Source organism: Psittacula echo, assembly GCF_963264785.1.
Source record: "Psittacula echo genome assembly, chromosome: 1".
NCBI lineage: Eukaryota > Metazoa > Chordata > Aves > Psittaciformes > Psittacidae > Psittacula > Psittacula echo.
This window is the reverse complement of record NC_137735.1, coordinates 159678358-159693328: the sequence shown is the minus strand read 5'-3', so window position 1 is coordinate 159693328 and position 14971 is coordinate 159678358. Positions and strand designations below refer to the sequence as shown.

Sequence of the window (14971 nt, the reverse complement as noted above, 5' to 3'; positions counted from 1 at the left end):
AAATGATGTATTTCAAAATACTTCTTATTTACACATATGCAATAAAAGTACTAAACACTATGCTTGTAAATAAAGACACAAGCATGTGGGGTCACCAAGACCGGTGACCTCTACAAAGAATGAAGAAGACAATCATAAAACATTATCTTTCCAGTTCACAAATATTCTTCAGCCTCTGTTGTACAAGCCTGAGTGAAAACATTTTAGGCAAAGCTTTAAAAGAACCTGGAGGACTGTACAAAAATGCCAAGAATTGGATTAATTGGCATAATACAAGGTGGCTGGGCACAGTTGGGGAAAGTGTCAGTGTAGGGAGAATCCCCACCAAGTAAGACTGTCTGTGCAATTAGCTATCTGAACTCTAACCCTTCCAGAATAATTAATGAATAACAGAGGGGATCAAGACAAAGACACAAAGTGATTTGGTGAGTGCTAGCAAGTAATACATCAAAGAATGCTGGTAATTGGCCCTGTGGCTTTCATTCTTTGCCCTATTTCTTTCAATTCATTGACTCAAAATAATGGGTTCAGGTTCATTATCAACAGGTTTTAGCTGCAAGAGCACAACACTTCAACAAAGCTATGATTGTAGCAGTGCTGGTGGCTAAGTAAAAAGTTGTAGACTGTAGCACACTCCCTTGAAAAGGAAAGTAGCAGCATAGTCATAGGCTTTGTCTTACATGAAACACTTCGTATACAAGAATTTGCTCTGAGCTTTCTAAGACTTGGTGTTCACTGAGGTTACAATGCTGGAATACAGTTGGTATGGGCAGGTACGTATGACTGCTTCAAACCCTATTGTAGCAGCAGTATCTATATTCTGTTCCTTCAGCTGTAAGAAATGAAATAGAATTCTTGACATCATGTGTCACATGTATGTGGCATTATCTGCATACTAACGGAGACAGTTTAGAGGCTTTCCTCCTTCCCTCCTTCCTCCCCCCCATTTTGGTGGCATTGCAGTAGAAAGAAAAAATATTATTTTTAATCTGTAAAAATATCTTCCTGATTTGTAGGATTTTACAATTTTACTTGTGCCGGATGATTTTATTTTTTTTTTTTTTTTTTTTGCCCAAAATCAGAAATCTCCACTCTTCTGTTTTCCTGTTGTTGATTTAGCTGATGAGGAGGCATTTAGTTAATCAGAATAGCTTTTCAGAAAGAAATAGAAGAAGAGCTGAATAATAGAGCAGTCATCTTCAAGGAGTGAATGATGTGTATGTTTGCTCTGCTGTCTAATTTTGCCATGATTGTTTCTCCCTATTTACAGGTTATAGTGTATGTTGTCTGTTATTTTATTACTATCACATTAAATACAATTGCACTTACAGCTAGAAACTGCCCTTTTGGTTTAGTATTTGAGAAACTTGAGAATTAGTTCAAATTTTAAAAGCATGTTTATGAACACAAATGTGTATAAAATTATTTTTTTTGAAGTTGAGATGTTATTTGGAATTAGGTCTCACAGCAAATACACAAAATGGTGTAATCATTTTAAACACCAAAGTGTGCTCCATATTTTTATGGAAACCAACCTGAAAACTTCCCATTATCTCTGACAAGTCTGTTAGGAGGTAGCTGCTGGTGCAAATATTGGCTGTCTAAGTCTTACAGGTCAGATTCTGAGCTCCATTATATGAGTGCCTTTTTGAAATAGCTTTAAAAAAAAATTATGTAGAATTTCCTTCCAAGAGGACTGTATTTTTTAATTATGAAATCATAAAATAAAATCTTAAATAATAAAGTTAGATAAAAAGTTTCTGATACAACTTGTGGTATTTCATTTCGATCTGAGTCACGTTTCTAAGAATAACAATTATATATGAAATAGTCAAATAAAGGTATGATTTACCAGTGTGTAAATACATCTATAAATATGATACATACCCAGCAGTCTTCCCCCATCCTATAAAAGCACTCATACTCTGAAATAATGCTGTCACAGATCTGTGTGCTTTGTTATTATCTTCTGTCACATAGATTCCTCTATTAAAACATATGCTTTATCTATAATGCTGTCTGTGCCACAGACAAAAGTATTCAGGTTCTGGAAAAGCTTTATTAGCATGTATTCTAAGTTGAATAGTTGTTTTTTATAAATTCTAAGTAACACTTCTTAGAATTTCCTAAAACTTTTAAATATTTATAGTAGGGCACTGCTTAGCACTGGGAACAGTGCTACAAGCCTAGTGTGACAAAGCTGTTAATCAGAATGTTTTTTTCCTCTCTCCCTGATTCCAGCTGGTTTTAGTAGAGGTTTTTAGTGTATATCTCAGCATGACTTAGAAAATATATAAAATGCTTTGAGACAATTTCAGGATTGTTCTTTTAAGTTTGAATTCAAGTACTTATGGAGGCTTTTTATAGCACTGAGGAAGTCTTTGCAACTGTTCACATTGGGGCGTGGATGTTATAAACGCAGCACCTTCACAGTAATTAATGTTAAAGACGGCAAACAAACAGTAAACTGTGATTTATTTTAGTCTTGCCACTGTTTTATATTGTTAAAATACATACTTAAAAACTATTTGTTTTTGAAGAGCCAAACTCACATTGCCTTCTGACACACGTATTATTCAAGATCCTGAGTTAACAGAATATTGGTCCCTGAGGTTCTCACACTTTTTCAGAAAGTTGCTCCTCTCTTTGTATAATTTTACCTTCAAGTGAATAAGAAGACTTTGGGGGAGAAGGAAAATCATTATTAAAAATACACTCAGACTTGATCAAAATAACTTTGATGGCTAGAATGGTGAGAACAGTCATTCTCTTCCTTTGACAGGTATTTTTTGGTCTGAGATTTGAGGGCACTAATATTGATTTAGAAAGCTCTGTGGTTCAATTTTAAATGAAATGTAAAACTTTTCCATTTTCTCACCTTTCAACCTCCATAAAAGAGCAGCTGCGTTTGCAGGGAAAAGCTGTATTCTCACTTTGGGTATCACAATGCATTTATGATGTAGGGCTTATCTAAACAGCTCCCCTTTATGTGACAGGGAATGAAAGCCTATATTCATTTAGGGTTGGAGTTCTGACTGTAGCAGCTGGATACAAATCTAGATCCCAGGCTGCAATTTGGGATCTGGACTCCCTTGAGGTCATCCTCTCCAGCAGGTACCCCCTACTTTTCTTCTCTCTCCTGGAAGTGACAATGATAGAAAAGTATTCTCTGCTGTCTCTCTCCTGCAAGTAGCTGTGTCCCTGGCACCCACTCCTCTCCAGAGAAACAGCCGCAAGCTGAACATGCCTGGGAAGTTGCTTGAATCCTTGTTACTCCAAAGAATTTTTTCCAGAAACACACGAGGAGCGCATACTTTCTTCCCATGGTGATCACAATTACTCTTATACACTAAAAAAATGGTTTAGGTTTGATAACAGAACTACCATATATGGGAAAGGCAGAGGAAGAGAAGCTGAGGGCCAGATTTGTCTCTCAAATGCACTCAGTTCCTGTCTTTTAGTGAGAACAGGAACAACTCCAGGCTTTTAAGGACGTTTAACAGATGAGAATTAGAATATACCCAATTGCATTGCTTTCTGATAAAAAGTGCATGAAGGCTGCAAAGGAGAGGGGAGCCTTGGCTGCTGAAGGTCAGTTCCTGTTTCAAAGGCTGACCTCCTTTGAAAAGAGGTCTCCCTGCCTAGTGTTCCCATAGGAAGGGAGCAAGGGGTTGGATTCACGCTGGCCTTCAGTCAGGGAAGTGCTGAGCTTCCATTCAAATCACTGTTATCTGAAAAAAAGGCATTTCAGCATACCCTTAGGTGTCTTTGACTAAACACCATATGCTTTGTAAAGCATAGGGTCTTCATTTGGCTGATATTATGTGCTTGAATATCTCAAAGGCTGTAAACTTAGCAAAATCCAGACTCCTTTTAGACATAAGTTTTTATCTTCATTTGGTATGGTTTCACCTTGGCCTGTTATCCACTGCACACTGCCTTACCAGGAGTATCAGTAAAAAGTGGCCTAATTGGGTTTGGGAAAGAAAATCATATATTTCTAAAATTTTTAGTTGCCAGAAAGGGAAAAGCATAGAACAGCAAGAATCAGACTGAAGGAGTACAATCTGTGCTTCTGAGTTTTATTCCTAAAGTGTGTTACATACTAACTTTATTACCAAGCCTCTCAAAGATGATGATATTTACAAGGGCAAAGCCTTTTGAGATTCTTAGGTGAAAGGTTTATGTAACATGGAAATATTACAATAATGACATTTTAATGTAATGATTTCGCTAACAGTGAAAAAAGCAAATGTCCATAGCTTGGGGAGGGGAGGAAGCTAACCTCTGCTATCAATGTTTGTACTTTGGAGAAAGTGTATTTCGTAAAAAGAATAAGGAATCATCTCTGGAACTCAGGGAAATGGGTGACAGGATGCTGGAGGGCACAGGGATGCTGAACAAATCATTCTGATCAGCTATTTCTGATGGAATTCAGTGAGGTGGAAGCCAGAAACAACAAGGAACACTCCAGGAGAATGCATTAGATATTGTATCTGCCAACACGCACTGGCCAGCCAAGAGGAGTGTGACTAGTCCACCTCTCCCCTAAGGCCAAGCTTTCAATTTCCATCCCCTTGGCCATCCTGACCTCCATGATGTTTTTATATCACTTGCTAGCATTTTCTCTGGCTGGAAGGCCAAATAGATTTTCTGATGAACTCCCCCCCCCCCCCTAATTTCTGTGAACATTATCTTGTTTGTGGAGCCCTGAGTCCATCTTAGCTTTCCAAGTGTCCTGTGGGGAGCTGGGCTGTCCCTGTCTAGAGCAGAGCTCAGGTGAAATCAAATGCAGGTCTGTGATTTATTTTTTTTAAGTTTTGCAATGCTGTGAGAATAGCAATGACTTCTTCAGCAGCTTTAAGAGAAAGCAGCTCTGTTTCAGCATCTGGGGTGGACAAAGTCCAAGTGTTTTATCTCTGATGTTTTTTGTCCCTGTATAACATTTTGACATACTGGACCTCTTTCTTGCTTAGTGAGATCAGAGACGCTATTAACTCCTTTTTCACTGTTATTACTCAAAATTGTGAGCTGCTTTTTGAACCTCAGCCCCCTTTGGTTTTGGTTTTGTGCAATGCACAAATATTTCAGCTTCTTTCAAGTGAAGAATAGTTAAAACAGGAAAATACCATGCTAGTTGTAGGTCATCTGTCATTGCTCGTGGATCCTAATTCTTGCCTCTCATGAAGGGTTAGATGAACCTTTTACAATGACCTTACACAGAGAACAATACAGTGTGAGAGAAAAAGGGTGTTTCCCAAACAGGATTCAGGAATGTAATTCCCACCTTAGAAAATATTTGACGTGAAGGTTCAAATATGCCCAAAGCACTTGCAACAGTTATAAAACCTGGGTTTAAAAGAGACAAAATTGCCTCCCTGAAGGCTTTAACATATAGGCACCACTTTAAGAAATTAAAAAAGGCTTAGGGGACTTAGTGTGATTTCAAGTTATTCATAATTGGGAGGAAACCATTGCATTACAAAAGCATATCCTGATTACAGAACTTTTTAATCTCAGTCTAAGATAAACATGTCTTCAACACCGCATACACCTGAGTTGCCCTTTTAAATACCCTAAACCTTGATCCATATTCAGGGCTTCTTTTCTCAAGTCTCCCTGCTGTGATGAAAGTGTCATCTCATCTTGCATTAATTTTGTCTCAGTATACAGAATCTTATTATGCTATAGCTTTTGGGGCAGGTTTTCTCATATATTTCAGAGAATTTTAAAGCTGTTAAAGTAATAGCTCAAATTTCCACCTCACTACCAAAAAACAGGTTTCATTTGTGAGAGGAAAGTGGTGTTACACAAACATTGCCCTGAGCAATTGTCTTTAACAGCCATCGAAAGTCAAATATAGAACCACATTTCTAGTAGTTCCTTAAGAGGAGAGAACCTCGTCCCCACCCTTCATGGGAAGGAAAGCAGGATCTGTGAAAACCCTGGGTGCTTGCTTCCCTCAGCATTACTGACCTCCAGCCAGCCAGTCATATCTGCCACCCTCAGTATGAGTAAGGAGCGAGGGTAAGTACAGGGACAGGCAAGGACCTGCTTCCAGGGATTATTCTGCTCCTTAGTAGTGGGGACAACTAGGTGTCAGGGTCTAAACTGGGTTCAGGGACAAGAGGAGAGGGTTCAGGGCCTTGCAGTGGTGGTGGCAGCCCTGAGGAGAGCCCAAGCGCCCATCCCTGCTTGAAGGGTAGGACCCCGCTTCCCAGCAGGGGTGTGTGAGAGCTGCAACTGCAAAACAGGGCTTAATAGTGTAGTCACTAATAATTGATTTTAATGCTCATTTTTAACTGCCATCGAATTTGCAGTGTATTTTTGTAGCAGGAACTGGTTGGTTAAAAAGATATTTTCAATGCCATCTGGATTTGGACTGCATTACAATTAAACTATTGCACTTATGCCATAGCATTGCAGCATAGCTGACCAGGTTTAAGTTAGACCATTAACTGAATAAACTGCTTTCTGAGGAGATAAGAAGATTTCATTTCTCTGCTATATAAAATTAAATTTGTTGTACTGCATAAAACAGTACATATTCTTTACTGCTTATTTACACAAAGCTTCTGTTGAGTTCAGTGGAAGTTTTGTTGACAAATTCAGAGCAAGACTGTATTTAAATAATATTTACATCACACCCCATTTGTCAATTATGCAGCTTACAGCTCCCTTTCATCCATTTTATATTTAATCGTGAAATTATGGAAAGAACTATGGGGACTTCAGTAATCATGTATGTACAGATGTTACATCCATGTATAGGCATCTATATTCATTCACAATTAAACTCTCCACCAGAAAAAAACTTGATTGATGTAGACAATTTGTCCCCAGGGGAAAGGAAAATAAAACCAACTGATCTAAGGAAATAACCAATAATGTCCCTCTGTCCCCCAAACCTATAATTGCTATTTGGTATCTAAAGAATTTAATCATACTTGGTCTTTTTGCCTCCACAGTCATGGAAAAATCTCTCAAATCTGAATGTCCAAAATGTAGATGAAGTTTCAAAGCCTGAAAGTGATTTAAAAGCATGGTCTACAATAACATCAGTGGGGACTGGCATTCTTGAGTCACTTTCATGGTTCTCAAAAGAATATCCTGAATGTATAATTTCACATCAAAGTCAATATGCTTCCTGCAATGCTGAGGGGAGCAACTGACTTTTGGAGAGCAACACACAAAGGTATTCTAGTACTACTCTGGAAACTGAAAGGACTGAGTACTAATTTAGATGCCTCATTTTAAATCAGGGTTAATGAAAAAAAAGCCATACTTATTTATCCCAGATTGTACTATAATGCTGTGTATTAGAAAGCTGAACTCAGGACATGCTGCTTGTAGTTAGTTTATCTTTTCTAGGTCGTTCTGAAAGTTTGACATTTGGGCTAAGCCAGTTGTCATTTTGCAGAAGCAAGATCTAACATAGTGCCATCAACCCACCTGTTTTAGATATAATCAGGACACAACTCCCCAGTTTCATCCAAAACTTGTATTCTGGAACCATCATGCATTTGTACAGAAGAAACAGCAAAAAAAGAGAAAATGGTAACAAGGTTAGATTTGAAAACCTACTAAATGCTCTCCAGCCTCAATAATGCCCAACATTTTTGCTGAGTGGGAGAAGACAAATGTGACTATCAGTCTTGGGGAATAACACTTGCTTACTAAAGATGCACTTATGTACTCCACTCCAGGGTAACTGGTTGTATTGGATGAATGCAGATGTGAGGGTGTAAATAATTGTAAATACAGATGTATTTAAGAAAATGCAAACTGGAAGTTTCTAAACCAGGTCAGTAAAAAACAAAGTTATCTTTGCTCTGTTTTTTTGCCCAGGTGTTTTGTGTTTTAATCCATCACTCTAAGTTGTTTCACCTTTATAGAGTTGCACTGCCACTGCACAAGGCTAAATTTTCTCTAGCAGCTGTTTCCCCTGCACCAAATGAGAAAGGGAACATCTCTGTGAGGATCCTTTTGCACGCAGACATTGAAGTGTTGTCTTACTCGAGTGCTGCAGGCCACCCTGAAGCAGTAAGTAGTGAGCAAGTGGTCAGAGGACCAGGATTTGTTTCAGTCATTCTGTTATTTTTGGAGGCTTCTTGAGAATGTATCAGTATGTTGCCTGTCTAGAAGATAGGTAATCTGGGCTGTGTAATGTGGTCACATCTGCATGTAACTGGCCTTGTTCTAAGGGGACAGATTCTGTTGAGTCATGCAAGCAGGGGAAGCAGCACAAGGCTGGGAACTGAACAAACTCTTTCCTACAAGCAATAATTATACCATGGTTCAGTAAAGGAGCACTTTCAAAACCAGGCACACCCAAGCACAAAATAACCTTGCTGATCAAGTGGCTGTATCCATTGAGATCTATTAACTTCTCGTCTCATCAGAGACTATATAGGTGTGTTTGATGTTTCTTTCAGGAAAAAAATAAGTGTAGGCTAAGGAGAAGTTGCTTCTCAAGTCTCAGGCTACACTTGTTATAGGCAATACTTTTATTCCTAAGTTTCACATGATGTTTCACAGCCTCCCTACTTCAGAGGGTGTTCAGCTGCCCACCTGAACACAAATGCATAAATGGAATCTTCCTCTTCATCTCCTTGCATGGCTGGATGTGCTGCAAAGGCTTTAGGGGATGAAATGAGATATTGCAGCTGAAAATAATTTTTCCCTGTTTGGGTGTTTAATGAATTGTGACTTTGAAATGAAAAGTAAATCTGCTCAACTAAAACAAATCCAACCAAATTCAGATAAAAATTTACTTAGGCTTGCATTAAGTATCTAAATGACCAGACAGGCTGCATTAGAGAGATTTCAGCAGCTCTCATGTCTCTGTCCAGAAGTTGGATGTCTTAGCCTGAGTTACTAATGTCAGCTTGCCTTTGTAACAAATGGAGCAGATGAAAGAACTCTAGAGACCTATGTGAAGTTCTCAGCTACTTAGTCTATGGCTAGTCAAACAAATCACATCCTGGAGATTTCTCAGGTACAGATGTCAAAATTTGAAGTGTATAAACTTGGGCAAGATGAATTCTGACAGGCAAAAATGCATGGCAAGAAATAGGGCTTGCCTTGAATAATTTATCACTTATCTGGGAAAGGCAGGCAAAAGGGCAGCAGAGAGGTGGCAGGAATTGGCCAAAGTGACCCAGTCCCTCGGTCATTACATGGGAATACACCCTTGCTGTCCCGGGACAAAGTTCTTCACCATATCTCTTGGATCTATTTCAATCTAGTGTATATCAGTAATTTTGTCATGCTCCTCTGAACTTCCTGGTTCAGTCAGTCTTAAGAAACAACTGAAAGCCTGAGGGTGGGGAAGCAGAGAGCGAAGGATGAGAGAAGACTTCTCCCACTTTACAGCCTAATCTGGAAAAGGAAGTGCGGAAAGTTTTGCAAGATAATCACACCCTCAAAAAAAGTTCAATCTGTTTTACAGCCAGTTTCAGAGCCTGTTTAATGGATGCAGTGAGCCAAACACAGTTCCATTGCAAAACAGTTCAGCAATGGACTTTACTGCAGCTGCTCTCACTTACACTGATTTGAAACATGGGAAACTTTATTTTTACTGATTAATATATTAATTGATGATGACAATGCTGTAAGTGAAATTCACAATTTGTAACATATGTATTATAGGTTGGAAATATGGAAATACCTTTTGGATCACTTTTCAGTTTTTCTTTTCTAAATTTCTATTGGCTAAATTCAATAAATACGCCTGATAAGCATGAAACACTTGTCTAGTTTTGGGTTTTTTTTTCAGAAGTGCAATCGCTTTAGCTGCATCATAGATGTTATGTGAATGTAAACACAAGGTGTCAGTGGACTGTATTGACAGTCTTCAACATTAGATGTGTCCCGCACTGGGAAAAAAGGAAGGAAAGCAGAAATAAATCAAAATAGTTTCAAAATCAGGCAAATCACTAACCACCTGAAACATGGCTGAGACGTGGCAGACTCAAAAGATGAGAATTAAAAATTATTTGTAGAATGAAATGAAAGAAAGGTGCTGATAAAATTTAGAAACATCAGTATTCCAGATATTTACTTAAACAAAATTTAACCTGTGAATCAAGTAGATTTTCCCTCTCTGTTCTGATGTGAGTTTTCTAATGAAAAATATGAATGTTCTTTTTCATCTTAACTTTCTCTACTCTTCAGTCTCTTGGCTTGACATCTATTTAAAAGAAAGTCTAAAAATAAGGCTGTGAAATATAATGACTTTGAGCAATAATGGCATGACTCAGACTACTTTTTCTTAGAATCCACTGTCAACTCAGACTAAGGGTGGCCTCTGTTCAGTTTTAATTGCTAATGTTAGGCTATTTTTCTTGCAGAACTTTGGTAAAGACAGCTCAAATTTTTGTTGTATAAATTATGATACAATATAAACTTTAATTAAAGAGATCCAGATACTTAGCTACTATATCTCAGGTTTTAATGAAATGAGTTATAGCAAGTCATGATCTCAGCCACTATGACCAGCATACAAAGATAAGGATAGTTGTTTACCTTACTCATGTGAGAGAACTCCAAAACCACATAACTGACTGCATCTGTAGCTTATTAGCATTAATATATTTAATGATGATAAAACAAAGCCTTACCATTGCAGCATAGGAAATTTTCAAGTTCTGGTTTTATAAATGTTGCAGGATCTTTAGTGTAACATAATTCCTGCTGCTGCTATCTGGGTGCTTGAGACCCTATTCAAAAGAGGGGTGCCGTGAGGTGGGTGGTGATAGCTGTGAGGCTGGACACAACAAGAGATGCTATTTCAGTCTATTTATTTAGGGAGCCATGGGCAACCGGGAATGGCTTTGCCACATGTGTGCCAAATGCCCCTGTGGTGCTGTCTGCTCTCTCTCAGTGTGGATGGTGGTGGGGCTGCTGCTCAGAGCACCCATGAGCTGTTCAGCAGCTGGAAAGTAAGTTACTCTTTCTTAAAAGAATCCCTGAGAAAAAACAGAACCTAAATACTGGCTCTTCTAGCATTTTTATCCAGTATCTTTACTCCTCTTCCTCGAGGAGTAAGTCATTTTGGAAATGCCTGTGGCTTCCATGGGTAAAGGGAATGCATGTTACCTTAGTGCCTACAGATGTTTGATTAGGTCTGCAGCTTCTGTGCTTTCTAATGAAGTCCTTGAAAAAAGATGTCCAACCGATTATAAACAGCAACAGGAATTTTAGTTTATCTTCATAGTTGCTAATATGATAGCAAGTTAAAATACTCCTACTTTTTAATCAAACTTAATTAATAATATTTATCTTTTACTTTGATGCTCCTGGCTCCTGTTAGTTCTGCAAAATGTTGAAAGGGTTAAAGATGGACTTTAACACAGTAACAGGAAGGAGGGTCTCCCCCTCCTTCAAATCATATTTAAATGACAAAAAGGTTAAAAAGTATCTAACAGGGTCAGATCCAAACTGTAGGTTTCCTGTTACATTTAATAGTGTAACCTCATACATAATAATAAAATTTAATTCTTGTAAATTCAATTTTTGGAATTACCATAAATATTTATACCAGAAAATGATTGAAACAAACGATTTTTTGTTTGTTTGAATGTTGTTAAAAGTTGACTATATTTATGCACAAATGTTTTTCTCTCAGTTTTTTTATGGGACTTTAATTTTGAAGATCTTCTTTCATGTTAGTTGTATTAACTTCATAATGTTTTCTACATTGTTATTTCTGAATTCGTACAATTTCAATTAGATTTTATTTTAAATTTTAGCTGAAGAGAAATTATATTATGTAGGTATATCAGGGAGCTGTGCCAAAAGCCTGTGACAATGAGGACAATCAAGATTTCATATTTGGAAAATATCAACAGCTTTATTAAATGAAATTAAATAAGATAGCTTCAAAGACATACATATTCAGCAGCTACAGAAAGGCTGGGAATACCATTGCTTTTTTGCTCCTTTTCATCAAACAGGTGCAAGGAAATTTGTCAAGGAAATTAAAATATTGTATAAATGTTGTTATTTAAGATTTTTGAACATAACTTTGCATGCCTGTGGGATTCAGCACTACAGATGTGCAGACTTTGTGCAAGTGAGGATTACTCATAACTGAATGTTATAGAACACTGAAGTAAATGTCTTCAGAGAGCTCCTATTCAGATCCTTCTATTTCATCATCACTAACTCTCAGCTTGAAATTGCTAGTCACTGACTTTCAGCCCAGTGAATCCCATCGTTATTTGGATTGTCTGTATGGTTGTTCTCACAACCATGTAATTTCTCTTCCCTTTCCTGAATACCTGAAAATTGACACAGTTTGAGGCAAGTATGTAAGTTGGACTACTTTTTCTCGTTGTTATGTTAGCTTAAGCTGCCTAAACAAAGCTTGATTTGTCCAGAAACATAGGAACTCAAAGTTAAATGACCAAACCAAATTCTGATTAGAGATGTTTCTATATATATTTAATTAATGAGACAGGATTAAAACAGATATTCACAATGGTGGAAAATGGGATATTCACAATGGTGAGAGTGAGCAGGCAACCAAGCTCATAATTTAAAGCATGCAAAAAAAGCAGACTTTTGTCTCAGTTTGAGGAGAAGGCTGATGTAGGAATATCAGTAATCATCACACTGATTTTCATCACTTTTTCATTTCAGGATATAAAAAATACATGTTGAAGCTAAAAGTTTAAGTAATATAATAACATATCCACTCAAGTGCATGGATAGTTTTGAGATAGGAGCCACACTGAATTAGGAGTCACTGTGCCTTTGTATGTTTACCATACCTCCTAGATACTTTCAGAAACCCTGTCCCTGTTGATATACCTGTGGGAATGTAAAGCTTTACATAACATTCTGTATCTAAACTAGCCCGTAAATGACCAACATTATTATTTTTGTTGTCCTTGCTCTTGCTGACTGCTGCTGTTTCAGAATTCCTGCAATGAGAGATTCAGGCCTACAAATGTGCTGTGTTTTTGAAAAATTGGCTGCATGTCTTAACTAGTCCTTTAGGCATGTAGTCCTATTGTGCAAATGCTGCATAAGGTTGTAGAGGTAAGCCCTGGTAATTGAATAACTGGTGTTCCAGGTGGTAAGCAAGTGTTTGCTGTATCTGCCTGCGTTCTTCCCACAACTGTTTCACTTTCATGAGCAAAACAATTCACACACACAATTACTTGCATGTTTTGAAATGTTGAACAGTTGGTGCCAGCCTACATAATGCTGGCTATTCTAATGCCTTCTTTTTTATTATCAAAAGATTCTAAATATTTGCGAAAAGTTGACATAATTTCATTAGCTGTTGCAGGTGTATGAGTGAGCCTACAGAACGGAGTATCATGCTGTGTCTGCTGGATATCTCCATGAATGTTTCTAAAACATGGCTTCCCATAAGCACAGGGGACCATATAGCAAGGCAATTAACAGGCACTGAATATGTATTCCCAGTCTCTCATTCCTGCTCCCTTTCTTGTTAGTTCAGAGCTGTATTTATTATTACTTCTTTCATAAATCTGTGAGATCCTAATCAAGCACTCCAATAGATGGACAGAAACGGGTGTTTGTCAAATTTCTCAGTCCTTTTGACTCAGTTTTAACGAAGAGGTGTTTATATATATTGGATTTTTACCAGTATTGCAGAAACTAGACTTCCAGAGTTTATTTCAAAATCAGAGTTGCACTCCAGGAGCTCAAATATTTCCAGGCATGTTCAAAAAGCGAGAAATCTGCCACATTGTAATGCTGGTGGTTATAACTATTGGCTGATTGTGCCTCCTGAGCAACTTGCAAAGTGGGGCAGAGCCTGAAATTTTGTTCTGAGCTTGTGAAATGTATAGTGTGAGGGGTTTCTGGTATACCACAGGCTCTTATGAATAGCGTAGCTATTGAGTGTCCGTGCAGTGCAGCTTCATGGATCAAGCAGGTTGCAGGTGCTGGGCTGTCAAGATGAAGGAAGGTAGATGTAAGCGGTGATTATGGGCTGGAAGCCCATTTCATTCCTTGCTTGTGATCTACTACTACTTCTTTGTGCTGCTCTAATGCAATAAATAAATAACAATAAGGTTTAATGGACAGCTTTGGCCTGGTGACATTCTTTAGTGTAAATGGGTGGAGAGCTTATGATGAGAGAGTTAGGATGTGCAAAAATCATCATGTATTTGGCTCATGGAAGAGCTATTGGAAAGAAAAATGCATAGATGTCACTGTAGTGAGCATTAATCAGTCTGGGGACCTGAGACATATAGGCAGATGTCTTGGTTTTCACATGAGCTTCAGAGTTATGCTTTCAAGAATAATAGATACTTTCTGAATTTTGGCCTCCTGACCTGAAAGTCTTCTGCTCTCTGGCCATACAGGCACTGCTGTCAGCTGCAAATACACCCTAACTTCTGCCACATCCTATAATGAAAAGGAGAGTGCCTGTATTCAAAAGCAAATAAAAATGACACAGTAAAGATGAATCATCACATTTTTGCATAAATTCTGTCTTTGCAATAAAACTGTTGAGGCTTGTGATTCTATTCCAAGTTGTGATTCTGTTTCCAAGTTCCAATGTTAATTTTTATCCATTGCTTTTCACTTTCACATGAATTAGTAGCTGCCTTTGAACATACAGCCTGCAGATCAACATAATACTTTGTAAGAGCTGCAAATAGAAAGCTTAGCACCCCTACATCACCCTATACAGAGCAACACACAGTGCATCACTGAGGAGTGAAGAAGACGTGCAGAGGGAACACAGTGATTGTGAACATTTGTTCTTTCTTCCTTGTCCTTGACCAGGTTTTAGTGGTTGCAGGAAATGTAACTGCTGCTAGCAGGAATAATTTGCATGATCTAGGCCCAGAGCATTATTTACATGTACTGTCTGCAGGAACTAAATGACCAGATCTCTTATTATGGACATTAATTGTTCTTATCCCTCTCTGTACATTGACTTGCTGCTATAAGTGGCAGGATTACTTCCGAGTTCTGTGTG

At 38.0% G+C, this 14971-nt stretch overlaps 1 protein-coding gene across 1 annotated transcript in view; it reads left to right on the top strand.

Annotated features, from left to right (window-relative positions):
* Nucleotides 1-680: 680 nt before the first annotated feature.
* TFEC (transcription factor EC) overlaps nt 681-14971 on the top strand; it is a gene marked incomplete at both ends in the record, with an annotated part of 63818 nt that continues 49527 nt past the window's right edge. Inside the window, 3 exon segments of the mRNA XM_080623422.1 lie at nt 681-707; nt 709-736; nt 739-773. Of these exon segments, the coding sequence (XP_080479548.1) occupies nt 681-707; nt 709-736; nt 739-773 (90 nt within the window).